The sequence below is a fragment of the Symsagittifera roscoffensis genome, chromosome 2 (assembly GCF_963678635.1).
Source record: "Symsagittifera roscoffensis chromosome 2, txSymRosc1.1, whole genome shotgun sequence".
Taxonomy (NCBI): Eukaryota; Metazoa; Xenacoelomorpha; order Acoela; family Convolutidae; genus Symsagittifera; species Symsagittifera roscoffensis.
Window position 1 is genome coordinate 81,222,740 of NC_087063.1, and position 20,269 is coordinate 81,243,008.

At 33.6% G+C, this 20,269-nt stretch overlaps 1 protein-coding gene across 2 annotated transcripts in view; it reads right to left on the minus strand.

The window, feature by feature from the left end:
* LOC134840621 (kalirin-like) overlaps positions 1 to 19,784 on the minus strand; it is a 54,307-nt gene extending 34,523 nt beyond the window's left edge. Inside the window, exons 1-5 of one of the 2 annotated variants that reach the window (XM_063856556.1) lie at positions 18,942 to 19,784; positions 14,097 to 14,445; positions 12,166 to 12,676; positions 11,628 to 11,904; positions 5,492 to 5,570 (exon numbers count right to left, since the gene is read on the minus strand). In XM_063856556.1, coding sequence (XP_063712626.1) covers positions 5,492 to 5,570; positions 11,628 to 11,904; positions 12,166 to 12,661 — 852 coding nt within the window. In that variant the 5' untranslated portion in view covers positions 12,662 to 12,676; positions 14,097 to 14,445; positions 18,942 to 19,784. The remainder of the gene's footprint in view (positions 1 to 5,491; positions 5,571 to 11,627; positions 11,905 to 12,165; positions 12,677 to 14,096; positions 14,446 to 18,941) is intronic. The other variant, XM_063856557.1, reaches the window with a different exon arrangement.
* Between the last annotated feature and the right edge of the window lie 485 nt (positions 19,785 to 20,269).

A 20,269-nucleotide genomic window follows, 5' to 3' on the forward strand; every position in this document is an offset into this window, starting at 1 on the left:
GAAAAATGCAGACCGACTCATGCAACAATTTAAGTTTGGTTTTCCCTGAACCTGTAATTAGACTTCACTCCTCTTTTAATATCTTATCCTCCATTTGATCAAGAGGCAGACATTTGCATTTTTTACTCGATTTTTGATATAAAAGTATCAATTTTTAGTTTAACTATGGAACTCATAATGTTTTCACCTGCCTTAGTTAGTTTATTTTTCAGAGCAGTGGGGGATTCGTCTTTTTTCAAAGCCAAAACAACAGTCACACTCCGCCTGACTTTAAAATTCAGTGACACTTTGCTTAGTTGAAGTCAGACTCAAGTGTCAATTTCAAAACGCATTCTTATCTCTCAGTATGAACAAATTTAATATTGGAAAGAGTCTACTCCAATTTTATGTTAATTTTTAACACAATGGCCTTTTTGTAGTGTAGCATTTCCAATACAACATCGCAGAATCACCAGAGCCGAAGAAAAACGAGCATGACGGTATATTACATTTGATAATTTGGGCTTAGTTGAAATAGCGTTTATATCTTAAGCAGATTGATTTGCAATACGATTCCTTTTGTCTCATTTCAGTTTTTTTTGCGTTAGATACAAGTCTTTGAACATGTTCCAAAACGTTAGTGGATTCCACTTCAAAAATTTCGGTGGATAGCTGTAACATAAATTTTGTTGGCAGGTTGATTTTCTGGCGGATTCCGCAACGAGCGAATATAAGTAGTTGTTCCGGATTCCGCAAATGCAAGAGGATTCCGCAAATGTAAGCGGATTCCGCAAATTAGCGGATTTTGCTTACAATTTGCGGAATCCGCTTACAATTTGCGGTTTTCGCTAAAAATTTGCGGATTGCACTTAGAGTTGCGGATTCCGCGACAGCTCAAGTTTACTAAACACGTATATTATAAGTTTTTCATGGATTCCACAAACTGGTTCCGTATTCCACATATTTTGTTGCGGATTCCGCAAATTTTTTTGGAGCAATTTTCACCAACACAATGTTTTAGCTATTTGTCCGTGGAATCCAAAACAGCAGAGAAGATCAAAGAATTATAGCAAGGTTGCGGATTCGGCGAAAAATCTGGTTTTTGCCTGTTGCGGAATCCGCTTACAAATTACAGAATTAATAGGTTGGCCTCGTAATGTTCTATGGGCAGTAAATTTTTACTTAGTGCAAGACAAATAACAATCTGGATTACTTGTTGTGTATTTTCAAAAGCTGCGTTTAAATTGCTTTTAAAGTTACAATTTTTTGTTCCGACTTTCGATACGAAAGTAACGGAATATTTGTGCTCGGGGTGGGTTTTTTTTTCTTCAGACAAATTTCGACTTTTTAACTAGCCATTTTAACGGAATTTTTTATATCATTCGAAAGGTATGGTTACCTTGAGCTTAAATTTGAAAAGATATTTTACCTGTGATCATTTTTCGTAAAGTTATGGGGGTTTACAAATTGCCATTTTGGCCAATTTGGGACAATTAACGCGCGATATATTTCGCGCTATTAATGCGTAAGCGGAGATTTAAACCGTCTTAGAAATCGTTCCAAATTGGTTGCTGATTTGCTGATTTGCTGATTTGCCATAAACTGATTTACCAGAATTGATTTGTTACAAGGAGCGAAATCTATCCTTTTGTACTTTATATGGCGTGTGGGGGGATGATTTTAAAAGAAAAGTCAATTTTAAGAAGAAAAAAAAATTCATTTTTTAAATTTTATTTTATTTATTTACGTTATTACTGCTCCATAAAACTTAAAAGGCAGTCGGAAGAACATTCAGGGTTTCGCCCTGATACGAGCAGCCTTGTCTGCGTCTAAAATTACCCAAAAAGTAATCCAGATTTATCATTTTTATTTGGATACGCTTTGCACTCAAATAACAGATGCGCATCAAACATTTTGCATAAAAGAAGATAATATGATTGATATTGTTTTGAAAACTTTCAAAAATGAAAGAATATTTAACAGAGTGTAATAAAGCAGACTGTTCCGCTTTGTGTTTTTTAAGACCACACGAACGTTAGTTGTCAATCTTGGTTGACTAGACTTTTTTATGAAAAAAAAAATGCCAGTCATACGATTTTCAGAGAAATTGTATAAATAACAAGAATTTTTCTATATTTCCCAAGTTTGAAGTTATTATGAGACCCTATTTAAATTTTCCACAGAACCTATGTATTGAAATAAACGTATGAGAAGCATTTCCAACTCATGTTTAGTCAAGCTGAGCTGAGATGTTAAAACTTCAATGGAGAGAATTTCTCTATCTTGAGCACTGGAAATGGATAAGACGATTGTTATCCAAAGTGTCTTTGTTTCAATAATCGCCAAAACTAATGCGCCAATTTTGTTGAAACATCGAAAATTCAAAAGAGAAACAAATTTTCAAACAATTATTTTCAATTTTCAAAAAAACTTTAAGGCTTTTTCTGTTTTTCTTTGCTGTTTTATCAGGGACAGGGATAGATTGCGCGTAAAGTTTATAAAAACGGGCAAAAAGTTCAATTTAACGTTAATTGAAAGTGATCATCTTACCTGACAAGTTTTTGCCCGCATCCAGTTTCAAGCGTTATTAATCGATTATAATATGATTTTTTTTACCAGTTTTACAAAAATTGGGGAAAAATGATTTTAATCAAATGATAATCGTGTATAATCTCTCTTTTTGAAATCAAATATAATCAGTTATTATACAATATAATCGATTATAATTTGTTTGCAGAAAAATCCATTATAATCGATTATAATTGTTTATAATACCTTTTGTTTGCTCATTTTGTCTTCGACCTTCCACCTGCATTGCTTATATTTTATGCTTTTCGTAGACGTTGACTTAAGTGAAAAATGGGAAAATTTGTTTTAACAGCTTTCAAATCAATTCAAAATTAAAACATTTTTTTTTTCATTTCTTCTTGATTATAGTTGTTTCATGATGCACATTTTATGTTTTTTTACCACCAAAATATCAGCACACTGCTTTAGTTTCATGATTTATATAGAAAAGTTATATTTCACATACCGCGGGACTCTTTCGACTATTATGAAGGGATTTCTATGAAACTTTTGTTTCGTGGTAAAACTTTGTGTTCAGGTGAACCAAAGAGTGACATGACATCTCTAAAGGAAACCCTAAAGTACAATTAAAATTGTAATATAATCGATTATTTTCTCTTTTTACTGAGTGCCGGTGCGACATTGGCGTATCCAATGTACAATTTAGTTTTTTAAGGTTTATTAAAACTTTTTCACGCGACGAAATACTGTAAAATTTGTAGTTTGCTGCAAAATTTCATTTTTTGTGACTTTTTTCGGGAACCCAATTTGCAGAAAAAACCATACCTGAATCCAAATTCTTTCCAGAAAACTGGTGGTCTGAAAACGTGCTGTGCCATTTAGTGTCTACGGAGCAGTAATAACATGAAAAAATTAAAAATAAAAAAAACAAATGATTTTATTTATTTGAGATTTTTGTGCAAATCATCCCCCCACAAGCCATATAAAGTACGTGATAGATTTCGCTCCTAGTAACAAACCAACTTTGGCAAATAAGCCTCCTTCAAATAATTTGAAACGATTTCTCAGACGGATTAAATCTGCACTTATGCGATAATAGCGCGAAATATACTTCTCGTTTATTGTTCCAAATAGGCAAAAATGGCAACCTTTAAACCCCCATAACATTACAAAAAATGATAACATGTGAAATATTTTTTCAAATTTAAGCTCAAGACAGCAATATCTTTTGAATGATATAACAAAATTCGGTCAAAAATGGCTAGTTAAAAAGTCGAATCTTGTCTGAAGAAAAAAAAACCACCCCGAGCAGAAATATTCTCTTACTTTCGAAATTCGGAACAATAATAACAAATACTACGACAAGTATTTTGAAAGGAAACCCTAATTGTACACCAAAAACCAACCTAAATTTGAAGTTGACGGGTTGTTTGACAAGAATGAGCCACTGAACGTGTATTACTGACGTTGAAGGATAATGATAATGTATAACTACATGACGAAAAAAAAACCACCAAAGCGTGAAGAAGCGCCAATTTTTTATGACAATTTCCTTTCAACACAATAATTATTTATCCCGACCAAAAAGCAGACTTGAAAGGCATCTTCAGGTTTTTGATCCTTTTCCACTTCACAACCAGGTGAAAAGTGTGAAATGATTTATTTTTTCATTGACTTTGAAGCTATTATTGCAATCCTGTTGCTTCCGATGTTTTCACACTTACAATTGTATCTTTATGACCATACCTCCTTTTTGATTTTTTGTGTGTGTTTTTTTGAATAATATCCCGGGTTGACCAAAACGTTTTATCATACAACTTCATAGAATTCGATACGACAGAAAATTGAATGAAAACTCTATGATAAGCATTTTTCAATATATCAAAATTTTATGATAGATGTTTTTCCATAAACCAAAAAATTGATTTTTTGTTTCTAAACTTAATTTTTGTGAAATTTTGGTTGTGTTTGTAACCAAACAAAAATGACAAAGACCTTGGTTTACTCAGAGCACCATATTTGGACGGTCATGCATATCCAATGCATAGAAAACGACCTGCATTATCTTCGAGTTGTCTATCACAAATGATATACCAAAAGTAACAAACTTTTGTTTTTTGGCAAAATTTATCAATGATGATTATTTTAAATTTTTGAATATTCAAATTATCAGATATTGATCAAGGCATACATAAACACGACATAGAGAATAAATAGAAATTTTCAGCATTTTTGAAAAAAAATTTAAAGCGAAAAGGAAAAAAATCCCAATATTAGTGAATCCAGGACTACGTTATGCACACAAAAAATAAAAATTTTGCATGCAAAAAAAATGTTTTTGGAAATGTTTGCTTGCGTACAAAAATCGATTTGCGGTTGAAAAAAAAACAAAAAAAGTTTTGGGCAAATTCAAAGTTTTTGTTTCGCCATCAAAAAAAATGCCAGTCATACAATTTCCATATATGGGAATTGTATGATAAGCATTTTTTTCAAAAAATAAAAATATTTATTCATAGTAAAATTTTGGATTTCTTTTTTGAAGTATGATGTAGGCGAAGAATGAATAAAGTCAGCAAATGTACCAAAAAGACAAAAATTAACAGAACTTTTAATGTTTACTTGAAATTGTATGAAATGAGAATGCAGGATAATCATTTATTAAAATGAGTGGTTCAATTATTACAGATTATAGGCTTTGACCCCTTTACCTAAGCACACATTGACAAATCTTTTGGAAGATAATGTTGTGACGGACGATTCAAAGTAATTTTCTATGTTTTACTTGTTTTCTATAAAAACTTTTGGTGTCATAAGTACCCTTCATATAAATTCAAATAATATCTAATCAATTTTTAACAGTGAAAACAGGAACCAAACTTTCGACAACATTTTGTTTGCAAAGAATGCCAAAATATTAAATAATATTTTCAGGAAACCATTCTTCTGAAAAAAAAAACGAAAAAATATTTCCATTTACACTAACTTTGCTGCTGTAAGTTGGGGTTGAGAATAGAATGTGATTGTTCTGCTGGCCAATTGGGGGCTCATCACTCATCGAAGACCTAAAACGAAACATTGAAAACTGATTGGCTAACTCTAGCCTATCAGAGTGAAGCAAAAAAGTTGAAAAGGTTATTCAGTTCAAGAAATATTGGGCGGAATTAGTAAAAAGACCCAAAGCATTTAATCAAAGTATAATCAAGATCAGAATGCTGAAATATCGAAACTTAACTTTGTATTTTGTATCGAAAAAATTGCAGACTTAAATATATTAATTGCTAGAATGGTAAAATAACAATAATTTTTTGCCATTTTCTTTTGAATAAAATTTACATTGGAGAGAGAGCGTTTGCAGTCTTTAAAATTTCATGCATAAAAAACGTGATATCTTAACAAACATTTGATACTGATAATGCTTTGACAACCACTTTTCTAGTGTCGAGGTGCTCGATTAAACATGTTTCAAATTTTGTAATGAAAACTTCCGCCGTGTTGACCAAATTTTGATCAGCGCGATCCAGCTAATCATGGATGATTCGGCCAAAAAATCAAACCTGATAAGTTTCAATAGTCTCAAATGGCATTGGATATTTCGGTTTTTTTACCCTAAAAGGGGTTTGACTTCGCTCAAAACTACAAGGTTTTGTTTCGGTCGGCTCGACCGAATATTGGTATGTTTAGACAAAAATTTTTGTTCCAGACTAATATAGGGAATATGGATAGGCGAAGAATTTTGTGTATAATCCTGGATTCCAGAGACAAGTCTTTAAACATGTTCAAATTTTGTCAGAACGATTAAAGAGAATGAATTAACAAAGGAAGAACATAGGAAGCGTCCTTGTTGCAGAAACCTCTTACAATTCACGAAATGCACAGTTTGGTCTCGTAAGGAAACGCGTTAAAGTTTAATTTTTCCCTCGTCACCTTGCCATGTTTTTTTGCAAAAAAAATTTAGTGCCACCTCAAATGAAATATCATTTTATGCTATCGTATCGATACTAAGTTTTTCAAGATCTTTCTGGATCCTTTTTTGATTTGAAAAATCATTGAAAAAATCACTTTGGTTAAATTTTTCCTCAACTCTAGCTTGACGGGTTTTACGAATGGTCAGACCTCCAAGTTGTGAAAAGTTGTCCTATTTTAAGATAAACTGAATAGTATCCTCAACGAGTGTGAAGCCAGAGCAACACTCTTAAAGGAAATTTACTTAGTTTTCATCATTTTTTGCTCAAAAATTACAAAAATAGTACTTAATTTGAGGAATTTGACCAATGAAAATTTGACCGATTGCTTTTCTCATTGTATGTTTCGAACCTATCTGATCTAGTTTTCGACCATGCTCGAAATGTTTTCACCACCCGCTGTGACAAAAATGGATAAAAGTTCATAGCTTTCAGAAAAACATACAGATTAACAAATGAAAAAAATCAAAAACATTGACCGGCCAAACTAAATTAGAATGTAGACAAGGCTGCTCGTATATCAGGGCAAAACCCTGAACGTTCCGACTGTCCCTTTATTCAAATCGAATAGTTTTTGGGTAAAAAGAAAATTTTGAAAATCTATAAATTTTGGACAAAATCAAAGTGTAAAGTTTTGAGTCGTACGAAATTAATAGGACCAATTAACTAGCCTCAGTTCAATTTGGAACAATTTTGTTGGGCCGAATAATCCGCCACACATTAATAATTTGTGTTATGCTCTCAACAAAATGAATAAATTCTTCAAAGCGCGCATAGTTTAGTCCAGAACATGGCCAATTTGGCAATTTTCAAACCTCCAGAACTTTACAAAAAATCATCGAAGGTAAAACATCTTTTCATATTTGAACTCAAGGAGTCAATATCCTCAACGGAGCATAAAAAAATTGTCGGAAACTATTATTTCGATTGGCGAAATTTGACTGAATAAAAAACCTCACGTAGCATAAATATTCCGTTTTCTTCGAAAGTCGGAACAATAAGTATTTTGGTATATAGGGAATTGATTGCTAACTTTGGTACAAACACAGAAAGTTACAACTTAGATAACTCCCTTAGAGATTTTTTGATGCGTCTGGATTCCACAGTCGTCTCAGACCAACAATGTTTGGCTAGATAAAGGAATATGGAAAAGAAAGATAATTTTTTTTGTAGTATTTTCCATTAAAACGGTAAAAAAATATGATTGGTTTGATAAAAGAATATAAGGAACCGTTGCTTGATAAAGCACTGTGTATAATACATTTATTGTCTAACACTCAAGGTGTTATACAAAGGTTTATTTATTTAAAGTTGCATATGTTCACAAGTGTTTGCAAATTTGTACTCAAGAAAAAAACCCGTCAGTGTTTTAGGTAGCTGAAGTCACTTGAGGGTAAATGTTTACCGAAAATCAAAACCGCCGGGTTGACAAAAAATGTTTTTCATGTTATTTCATTTTATCATACTATTTCATACTATTTTATAGACCAAAAAAAATTTCATGAAAATAGCATGATGAGCCTTTCTTTCCATACTATGAAATATTATTGTTGGCATTTTTTCCATACTATGAAATTGTACGACAAGCATTTTTTCCATAAACGAAAATACCAAGAAAAATTTGTTTTGAAAATTTGTGTTTCATCTGAAACACTAAACCTGGACTTTTTGTCATTAGAAAACCCAGAGTGTAACTGGCAGTTACTACGCAGATAAACTGCATTTGGTGATTTTTGCCACTTACATTACTACTTTATACTTTTTCACATGAAATCATATAGCACAAAAGGAACTCTTTCTATATGGCTAGATAATTTTTGGTTTCAAAATTTTGCTAGTTAAGAAAAAAAGGCCTGTTTTTTTTTTTAAATATATTTTTATCCAAGCAAATGAAATAAAAAAATAATAATCGTGTTTACAAAAAAAAACATTTTTTCATCTTTCTGGATTTTTTGGGTGAAAAACTCATCCTGGACTACGTTATAAACACAAAAAGTCAAATTTTGCTTGCAAAATTATTTTTCACCAAAAATTATATTTGAGCACAAAAGCAAGTTTGCAACCAAAAAAGGGATTAAAATTTTTTTACCTCAATTTTTGTGTTTTTGCTTATGAAAAAATGCATATCATATAAATTTCATATATGAAAATTATATGATAAGCATTTTTTTAACCAAAATTAAAATCATGTTTTTGAAAGTCAAAGTGCCTTTTTTTCAATAAAATTTTTTGAAACTCATGTAAATTCATCCAGAAACGTCGTTAAATTAATTTTGAAGATTTCTATTTTTTCTATAGCAAAATGCTTGTCTTACAATTTTTATATATGAAAATATTATGACTAGCATTTTTTGACCAAAATTAAAATCATTTTTATTGAGCAGAAAGATTCAAAAGATGGAAATAGAACAGATGTGTTTCTCCAAAAACGTTTAATACAGTTTTTAAATTTGTATGAAAACTGTATGATAAGCATTTTTCCATAGTCACCATATATGAAAGTGTATGATAAGCATTCTTTTACGGAAACTGACAAGTTAGCTAACGTTAACTGGAAAGCATGTATTATATATTTGAGAAAAACTAAGAAAATCTGTATATAATCTGCAGATAAACTGCATAACTTGTATATAATAAGTAGATAATCTGCTTATTATTTGTAAATAGTTGTAAGTAAACTGTGTATAATCTGTATGTAATCTAAACATCATCTGTTGATACTAGGTATAACTTAACTGGGAAAAAAGTTTTGACAATGATTTTCTAATGAAGTTATACAGTGTAACATTTTACCAAAAAGAAATGCAGTCTAATCGATTACTAAAAAATATATATGACTATATGACTGTATACAATAACAATAATTTTGAAATCTGTATATTTTTTGTAGATAATAGTTTTTTATCAATTTTTGTCACTGAGGGAAAACTCGACGTTCTTTTTACCATACTTGAAGTATTTTGACCATGTTCGAGTTGTTTTGATCATGCTGGACGTATTTTGACTGTGATCGTAGTTTTTTGATCAGTCTCGAAGTGTTTTGACTATGCTCGACGTATTTTGGCCAAGCTTGAAGTATTTTGACCATGTTTGGTGTATTTTGACCATGCTTGAACTATTTTGACCATGCTCGACGTATTTTGACTATAACCGATGAAACTCTTAGAAGCACTTTGCATGGTAATAGGGCGTTCACTATGATATCGTGTATTCGGTTTTGCCATAGTAAAGATAGTGTGACCTTTAGCTTCAGTTCTGCCTCTACCTGACGGCTGCAAAAGTGGTAACACGCGAAAGTTCTAGACTGGAATAAAGAGTTGCGCTCAACGAAGCAACTCAGTCTGGAATGTGGGAAAATAAAAGAAATGGACTATGCTTAAACAGGCCTGATGACCTGAATCGCCGAAACGCCAATTAATAAAAAAATATTGTTACTTTAGAACCTGCGCGAATTATGTTTTGAGCCGTTCACCTGAAGTATGTTTTTGAAAGTGATCGGATTATGTTTTGAGTGCTCTAAAAGTGTGTTTCGACAGTGCCCCCCCCCCTCCCGTCGATCGAGAAAAACCACAACCATATTTGGAACATACTCAACGTATGTTTCTATCACGGTCGAGGTGTGTTTTTTAATCGTGTATGATCTATCTTTGCATCGTCGTGCTTGAATTGCATTTCGATGCTTGAATTGCATTTCGATGCTGCTCGATTTGAATTTCGACCGTGCTCATTGTATGTTCTTTTTAACATGCTTGGGTTTGATAGTGTAAAAAGTACATCTCGATTTTGCTCTAGGTGTATTTCTACATCATTCCATCGAACTTACATAGAAATGCTAGGCTGATATTCTGAACGTTGAATAAACATCATAGAAAAAGGCCCAAATATTGAAATTGACGACAATTCAAAACTTATTTGTGCTTAATTTATTGAATTTTTGTGAAGAAATTGGCAAAAAAATTGAAGAAGCGAGCCAGATTGAAGTCTGATTGACTGAACTGCTTCGTTTTGACTACATTACGAGGCCAAACTGTGCACTGGATAGGCGGAAAATTTGGTGTCTGTGTTTTCCTGGAATCCAAAATAAAAGTAAACCTGTAACGTAAATTTTGTCGGCACATTAGTTTTGTTGCGGATTCCGCAATGAGCGAACATAGGTAGTTGTTCCGGTTTCCGCAAATGGAAGCAGAGTCCGCAAATGTAATTGGGTTTTGTAAATTTACGCGGATTCCGCTTACAGTTTAAGACTCTTCTTACAATTTGCGGTTTCCGCTGACCATTTGCTGATTCCACTTACAGTTGCGGATTCCGCGACAGCTTAAGTTTAATAAACACATATATTTAAAATTTGTTTGTGGTTTCCATTGTTTCCAATTGTTTGTGGCACTAACTATTGCCTGATTTTTGAGAGATTTTGAGCAACACAGTGTTTTAGCTGTTTTGGCAAAGATTTTCAAAAGCAGTTTTCGCAGCAATTTAGTTTTTATCCTTGGAATTCAAAAGAACCAAAAAGGTTTTAAAAACAGCAATGTGCGGATTTCGCAAAAAGTTTGTTTTTGGCCTGTTGCTAAATCGGCTTAAAAGTCACAAAATGCACAGTTTAACCTCGTAATGTAGTCTTATTTTACTATCTCGCCTTTCTGTAATATAAATCAAAATTTCATGTTAAAACTTTCGTTTACACATTTTACATCACCTGGTGGGGGGGGGGGGGGGTAATTGAAAAGACTACGAATGTTTCAAACTTGTACTTGGCTGAACTGAAACAATTTTCCATCTTTTGTAATTTTGGTCGAGCACTGGCAGTATTCTTGACTTTGACAGTGAAAACATTAAGTGAAGACATCGTCGTGTATTCTCAAATGAAAACTTCATGTAACTTCAAGCAAGCTTCCATTCATCATGGTGTTTTTTTTCAAGGTGTATCTACAAGGCGTCTGCAGGTATAAAAAAATTTCCAATTCATTGACGCAACAGACGAAAAATAAGGCTGCGCTAATAGTGAGTTTAAACAACTTGATTGAGTTGTTACAAATTTATTTCAAAAAACTTTGATGGACATTTGGAAAAGAAAGTCTTGAGGTATTGATATTAGGTGAAAACAGCAGCGCATGTATGATATTTTCCCAAAATGAGAGTCTGTCTCGGTTTGAAACTGACCTGAAACTGAATCTCTCCATATTAACCATTCCCCCTCCCCCGACCACCTCCATTTCCACACTCGACTGCAACGAGACCCTATCTCTGCTCCCACCACTCAGGTAACTACTCCCCCCAACAACCCCCAAATGTTCCCCCAATTGGCCAATCCTGTTCAGCTGCGACGCTTGAGAGTGGAATTGGGAGGGGGAGAGGGGAGTGCTGCTACTGATGCTGCGCATGTATACGGGGACGCCGGCGAAACCAGATGCCGGCAAGGATATCGCGGGATCCATAACTGAAAATCATAATAAAGTTTCAGTTATTTATAACCAACAAACACTAAAAATTTTGAATTTATTAATTTGAGGCTGGCTTTGCGATCATTAAATATAATGTGAGATAGAAACTGAGCACGCGTAGTGATTTCAGTTGATCAAAAGTTTGTCGCAAAAAACTAAAGAAAATACAAGTTTGCTAAGTTAAATCTGATCATAAATTGGTTCATCATTATCAGCGACAACTTGAAAAATGAGCAATTTACAAATGAAAAACGTACCTGGATAATTGGCGGACTGTCCCGCGTTCTGTTGCTGCGTTCCGTGCTGGAAACTCGGGGGTTGTTTGCGTCCCCAAGAGGCGAACAGCGACTGCTTCAACTCCTGTAATTTCCTACCCGCTCTCGGTGCGGTGTTCGAATTACCCGGTTGAGCTAGATAGGTTGGGCTGTGGAGCGGTACCATGGGGTACGGGGAAATTGGGGGAGAAAAAGCGCCCGGGTTTCCTGAAGGGGAGGGAGGATTTGAGTGATGCGGATGATCCCCCAGTAGCATTTCTGTGGAGTGAAATGTGAACTTGTTTCCCAGGGGCGGAACACTAGGCGGCGGTCGGTTTGGGGGACCCTTTGAGGTCCGTTTCATTTGCGGGTGCATAATTGGGTTCAGTTCGGGGTGAGGGTTGTTTTGTGTATCCATTGCTTCTCCTATCAGACTCATTTGGGAGGCGTTGGCGTTTCGCGGAAGCGTTGAGTACGTCCAGGGTTCTCCGCTGCTCATTGCTTTTCTGATTCGCTAAACAAATGGAACCTTGAATTCTGACCAAAACACAAGGCCTCAGGGCAGGGGAGGATCTAGGATTTTCTTGAGGTCCTATTTTGTCGACCTTTTTTTAGGTCGACCAAATTGATTTTATGAGCCCTTTCAAATCACTATAAAGACCCCATTTTGACCAAATTTTTTGCGCCGTAGGCAAATGTTTGAGAAAACAGGCCAAACAAGGCGTTTTTAGGCATTTTTTGGAAAAATTTGACCAAAAAGTCGCGTTTTTTGGCGCGCGCTCCCCCTCAAAAATAGGATATATCGGAGCCAAAGGCGCTATTAGAAAACTTTTAGAGTCCAGCACTAAAAATGGATATCTCATAATAGTACAAAGAGGGGGGACCCTTTGGGTCGGCAGGGGGTCGAATCCCTGAGTGGGAGACGGCCCTAGAACCCCCCCCCCTTCAAATCCGCTGGTGCCTCAGGGCCTCCTAAATATTTTAAGATGATGATTCTTTAAAATAGTTTGAAAATATTGATGTTTTGTTTTACAAAAAATAAATCGATTATCGATCCAAAACTGAAAAAGGGGAAGAAGTTTGTCTTCGGGTGTGTTTGTTTAAATTTTGTTTTTTTCTTTTTTCCACGCTAAATTTTCCACAAATAATCTTTGGAATGGGTCGAATGATATATCATATTGAAGTTCTTGTAGCCGTAATTCTTATGACAATGGAAAAAATCCTAAATGTTTTCTCAGTGTCGATAAAAACGGAAAAAATTGAAGCTTTAAGTCGGGTTTATATTAGGGCCATGAAAATTTAGTTGCTCTACATTAAAGCTAGTTTCTGAAACTTTTTGGCGCCTTCTTGAAAATAAAAAAAAATTAAAGAAAAACTCAAAAACAATTTCTGCAAATCTTTTTTATAGTTATAATTTTTTTTTGATTTTTTCGATTATTTTCAATTTTTTTGATTTATTCGATATATATTCATTTCTTGAGAAAAACTAGCCGAATAAGAGTGATTCACTAATGTTATAATCTTTCGTTTTGTTTCTGTCATCACGCCAAGCACGCAAAAAAACTACACCAATTATAATTTTTTTCTTATGTTAATGTGGTCGGATAACCAAGCCCTTTTAGCACAAAAATCGTCTGCTGTTGTTTGGAATAATCATTTAATCATTATAATACTATTTTACAAGTTCCATTTTAAAGTATGGTTCGTATAACTTTTGTTTTGTGCGAACAAATTGATTTTTTAATCTTTCACAAAACACTTGAATTTCCTTCCATACGCGGAGATTTACATCACTTTGGGTGGCATTTTTTTACCCCTCTGTCACTTCAAGTTTATGTTATTTATAACGATTGGTTTAACAAGGTTAGTAGTGATAACCAAATGGGTTTAGGTATCCGCGTTAGTCATTATGGTGTTTGAAAAATGAACAATACCTGTTCTCGTTTTTGTGCCCAGAAGTTTCTCTGTCGTCTCGTCGAAGATCCCCTGCTGTCGATCCCACTTGGACCCTGGATGTAATAGGGGGCTGGTTGGCGTCTATAGACCACACTTGCAGCACTATATGTGCTCGTATCTAGGGGCGAGGGGGAATGATATAGGTACGGGTAGTTTGGGTCCACAGTTGGGGGTTATTGGTTAGTGCTCCCTTAATGAGTGCACTATTTTTCACTTTTAACCAATTGGGTACGACCTTCAAATTGGGCTGTGAACGATGGTTTGTTTGCATCAGACACAATATTTGTTATGCAAGCTCGGCTAATTTTGATGAAGAGATAGCTCCGCCTAAATAATTTTTTGAAAAGTAATCAAACTTTAAAGAGGAAAGGCGTAAACGAAAACGGATGAGTTCAGAAAGAGAGCAAATATTCTTTTCTGATAATCAAATTTTAACTTTCTGACGATCAGCCTAACCATTTTATGCTCTTATCATTAAACACAGGTGACCCCAGTTTTACTTGATCAAAATGATACGTTTTAGTTCTAACGTAAATTCGAGGATTTGGGGAAATGGATCTTTTTCACAATTAGGATATTTTTACAATTTTTAAAACTTTTACAATTTTCACAATTAGGCGCCGGAAGATCAGAAGCAATAGTTGTTAAAAACTGGCAACATTTGTAAATAATTCTTTTTTACGCTTATCATCCACCCATGATATGAAAGTTTTATTCAGTAAAGTGGTATTAAATTGATTATACGCTCTACGCCATAATTTTTCTCGTAATAATCCCTAATGGCATGTAAATTTAAATAACAAAAGTTTACAAAAAGTTTAAGACAACTGCAAAATTGTGTCAGAATGTTCGTATGTGTTGATTAATGAAAATTAATCAGAAAAAAAAACAAATTTTCTTTGTTTGTTAAGCAGCATACGAAGTAACTATGTAAAGATGTTGAGAGGCTTTTAAAGATAGTCGAAAAAGTTCAAGCTCAGCTTCAAAAGGTCAGCTGCAGGGCGCAAAGAGAGATAATTGCATGATGTGTGTTGAACGACGCATGAAAAAATGCTAAATGTTATTACTTCGTGCCCGTGTTCAGGCAGTCGAACATAATGTATCGATTAAATAGGTCAAACTATCTCCTCCCATTCTGTGATTCGATCATTTTTTCATAGTCCACTTGGTTCATTTTTAATCAACTTGGTCATCCTTGGTTGACTTTGGTCAATTTTAGTATATCCGGAATTTTATTATTTATGTAAATATTTATCTAGGTATTCTCCAAAATTAATGATTTTCGTTCATAAGTTTTATTTTCTTTGTAGTTCATTGATAACAAAATCCGACCAAGAGTGAGAAGGAGCTATGGTTTATTCTGCATTTTATCCGCATGACTTTGAGTACCTCAAACAAGCTCCTAGGGTATCAAATATGGTATCATTTTAGAATCATATTGTTCGTATTTCTCATAGTAACTTATCAAAAATATGTCTCAGTGGGTCAGAAAAAATGGTCGGATTTTTTTTTGCTTTCCAGACAAAACTTAATGAGAAATTGATCTCCCAGATGTAGCTTTTCTATATGGTTATTTCCATTTCAGGTACCGGTATTTACTGCATTTTTCTTATGAATTTTCCCTTTCTATAAAAAAAGTTTTTATAATTTTTTTTTTTTAATTTCTTTTCCTTCAACTTCAAAGCAAAACTGGTTTGGTATGAACATTAAGTGTTAATGGCACACCAACCAATTTTATTTTGATCATTATGAGATGATTGTACGCTATGCGTTATATTTTTTTCTTACCACCTAAGAACATGTGAAACTGTCAAACAACTGCAAATCTGCGCCAAAACACCTGACTGACGAAAAAAGTTGATCATTAAGAGTTTTTAAAATTAATTTGTTGAGTAGAAAAAAAGTTTTTGAAGATAGACTAGAAAATTCAGGCTCACATGGCCAATTGCAAGGGGTCAAAGAAAGATAAACAGGTGCCAATGTTTGAACTGAGTAGCAAAAATTACTTAAGCTTATTACTTCCCAGATTCATGATGCCGAAAATAATGTAATGATAAAAAATCAGATGTTTTCCGATTATGGTTACTACATTTTTTTAATTGACACTCTTGTTCAACGTCGTCGACTTTGAGTGACTTCGTTCAAGCTCAAATTAAAAACTGAGCAAGGTTTTTCAAAAGTATTTGTTTTCACTTAACTTTTTTTGTAGTTATTTGATAACACAATATTTACCATGGGTGGGAACTAACTCTGCATTAGTTTGTGACTTTCCGCCCAATTTTGACAAGCTCAGAAAAAGTTCGTTTGGGGTCAAGTGTGATATCATATTAGACCCTTATTAAAACTGAACGGTTCAGAAAAAAAAACAACTTGTTAGCACTTTTGGTCCGAGAATTTCCGAATATTTTCCAGTCCATTTTTTCACTACAAAAATGTGGAAGAAAAATTATTTTTTGAATTCATTTTTTAATCATTTTTTAAAAAATGTCAATATTGTCGTGAAAAACTGAACCTTCTGTAATAGTTTCACAGCATCTGGCTGTTTTTTTTTTGAATTTGAACATTGTTCTTTAGCTGCAAGCTGCAGTGTCTTTTTGTTTCAATTGTTAAAGTACAAATAAACAAGAAAAAATGTGGGGGTACTTTGAACGTCGGTGGGGGTGGGGACGGAGTACATTGGGGGTTTGCAAAAAAACGAAGTAAATAAAAAACATAACCACAAAATTTATTTAAAAACCTGATTTCGTTCAGGAAAAGTGATACTGAGTAAGATTATTAATTTGAATTTAGTTTGCTTTGGAAATAATGAAAATAACTCACAAAAAGAAGAAATTAAAAAGTGAATTATAATCCACTATAACCACCAATAATTGATAAAAACGAATAAATTTTCATTCAAAAAAATCGAACTAAGTTGAAAACAATCAATTTTAATCAATCAAGAATGTATTTTGTTGTTTTGTAAAGTTGTAGCTTTATAATCTACTTTTAAATAATTATAAACTAGTATTTTTGAATTTAAGAGAGACCTACCTAAGTTGACCAACATTGACCAAAAGTGCTAATCATACAATTCCAGTACTTACTCTATGGAAAAAACTAGTCAAATAAATTTTATTCAGTATTTTTTTTTCATTTTTTATTTCATGTTCTTTTATATGTCCTCCGTTTGAGTTATCGATTTTCAACTCATTTTTAAAACAAAATTCATCCTAAGAAAATTAGCCAAAAAAATGAATGTTGGTTTTTTTAATATTTTGTTTGTACGTTTTAACAAGTTTAATGATGGTCTCAATGCATAGTATGTGCGAGAGCTTCAATGCCTCAGAGGTTACAAGGTTTTGATTAACCAGAGGGTTTGTCACTTGTGTTTGGCTACAAACACAGCCAAACACGATGAGAAAAAAAACGTGGAAAAAAGAACAAAAACATGATTTTTTGGTTTATGGAAAAAATTAGTAATACATTTTCCATAACCCAGGAATTTTAATCAAAAACCTTTCATGCAATTTTCTGTACTTATGGAGTCGCATGAAAATTGTCTGACTAGAATTTGTAACATATATCAAATTGTATTATTTGCATTTCTGGACATCGCGGGTATCAAAATCCAATATAATCGATTCCAATCCATAGCTATAATCGATTCTAATCCATAATCGAAACTACAAAGCGGGATAGGTTGACATGGACGCAGATCTAAGAAGTTCTCGAAGTGGTAGATACTAAAACTAAAAAATTCAAAAAAATTGCCGACTATTTTTTGTTGCAGTCCAAATTGATTTTGAAGGCTTTTACGAAACACTAGAAAGAATCTTTTGTTCACCGCGGCCGGATTTCTGTTTTATGGCACGTTACTGAAAATGCGTACTTAATTCGGCACGCTCTCCCCCCTAAAATTTCAAATCTTCAAGCTTTCAAAGTTTTGTTGTCATTTTTAATCAGTAAGGGGGGTGGGCATAGCCAAAAGCATCAACTAAAAGTTTGTAACTGGCAACAATGTTTCCTGTAAAATTAAATAATTCGTGATTATTATCGCGATCAGAGATCAACCCGGGCTTATAAGGAAGGCAGGCATAATTTGTCAAATGAGTTGTAGCTATTTTCCTTGTAAACCCATCAAACCATCCGAAGGATTCGTGAGCTATATATCATATCCCAATAATCATTTCCAGTTCTAATTCAGGCTTCAAAAGGAAGCGTGAAAAAATTTAAGCTAATAGCTGAAAAAAAAATCTGCGTAATTTTGGCAATCAGACCAAAAATAAAAAAGAAAATAGGAAAATATGAAAAGTGAGCGAACACAGTTTCGCTTTGTTTCTCATCATAGCTTCCAGCAGTTTTGGACTGGACCCTCCGGATTAGTAATTAAATACTCGGGTTCCACACTTTTCGAAGATCGGCTGGGGAATTTATAAGAAAAAATAGAAGCAATTTTGGATGACCTTCTTGTTCATGATTTACAACGAATTAGATTTGGGTAATTCTTAAGCTTCATGCTGGCATTGAGACGCCCTGATATTTATGGTAATTTCAGAACTAAAATTGATATGAAATGCGGATCAGAAAACAATGACCTTGAAGGACCTTTAGTACGCATTTTTGTCAATTTAAGGTGTGAAAAAATATGAAACATGAACTCTGCTCAGCAGCCGGGTAATTTTTTCCAAAAATTTTCTCTGGTATAAATTTGTTTCTATAGAGGCGTTGAAGTCAGACAATTCAGATGATTTTTCCTTGAAAATTGTGAAAGAGGTCCGATCAATTCACGCACCTACTAGACATGATGATGGCGTTTTTTTAAACATTAATTCGTGTCTCACCTTATTTTTGGAAATGACCCTCCGGTTTTTGATTAAAGTGAGTATTAGATGCAGATGGAACGATGGAACTAGTAATTCTCTAGCTATATTATCCACAGTAAAAACAAGAAAAATTAAAACAGGAAAACATCAGTGGACATTTTAAAATCTCAGGTGGAGCATTTGAATCACATGTTGGGAAGAACCAAGAAAGATTATTTTTAAAACTCCAGGCTGGTTCTTACTAAACATGATGACTAAAGATGCTGCGCTTTTCAACATGGCAAAATAATCTCTTGATGATTATGACTGCTCATATTTATATTGATAAGTGCTTTTGATTTGGTAATAAGTAAAGGTTAGAAATAATGAAAAAAGGGGAAATAGAGGAAGTTAAGATAAACAAGGATCTGCGAAACAAGAGCAAGACAGTTCCGCTTTGTTCGAAAGGCATCTGGAAGCTAAGAATTAAGATAGGCTATGCTAATTTGGATGTTGACCATTGTTCTTGTTTCAATCGATATCATTTTTGAGTAAGTTTATTCAAATCGCGGATCGTGTTACGTGCTTTTACTTTCTGGTTTGATTGCAGATATTCATTACACCATCAACGCGATTTGTTCACAATCCAACTCAAGTTATAATATATTAGCATTACCAACAAATAACTTGGTATAATTTATACATATACAATTAAATGTATTGTACACCTGTGCATGAAAAATAAGAGTGCAATATACATATTATGTTTAGCTGATGGTTAGAAAGACTTGGCTATAATAAGACGCCAGAAGCTATAATAAATCTATAAATTCATCAGTATAATCGATTATTACATGCCGTGGTTTTTGACTTGTAATAACAATACACCTATCAACCATATAGTAAAAACTCTTTGCAAAACGCAACTGCTGATACCATTTCTTGAATAAATGGCCAACAGTCCATTTATTACACGTTTAACTAGCCAACAAAACTGTCTTTGATTGTGTTACGTTGCGTAGACAGAAATGAGAATAATCTACAAATCTGCTCTTAAGAATGCATGCCAATTAATTTTGCAGATTAATCGCGTCTGAAGTTCACATTGAGCAAACAAAATTTTGGTCAAAACGACAATGACACACGTTTTCCAGGTTTTTTTGCCCAAGCTAGCATCAGTTGATAATCTGATTTGTACTTTGAGGTGCTTTGATGTTCCAGGTTTGGTGGCAAATTTTTGTCTTTCAAATATTAAATGAGATAATTTCTCAGCTAATTTTGCTTACCCTGGTCGAACCCTCAGTTTTTTCTAATGTCGCCCCGTCAGCTTTTTTCGAGTCGCGCTATCAGTAATTTAATACATCGCG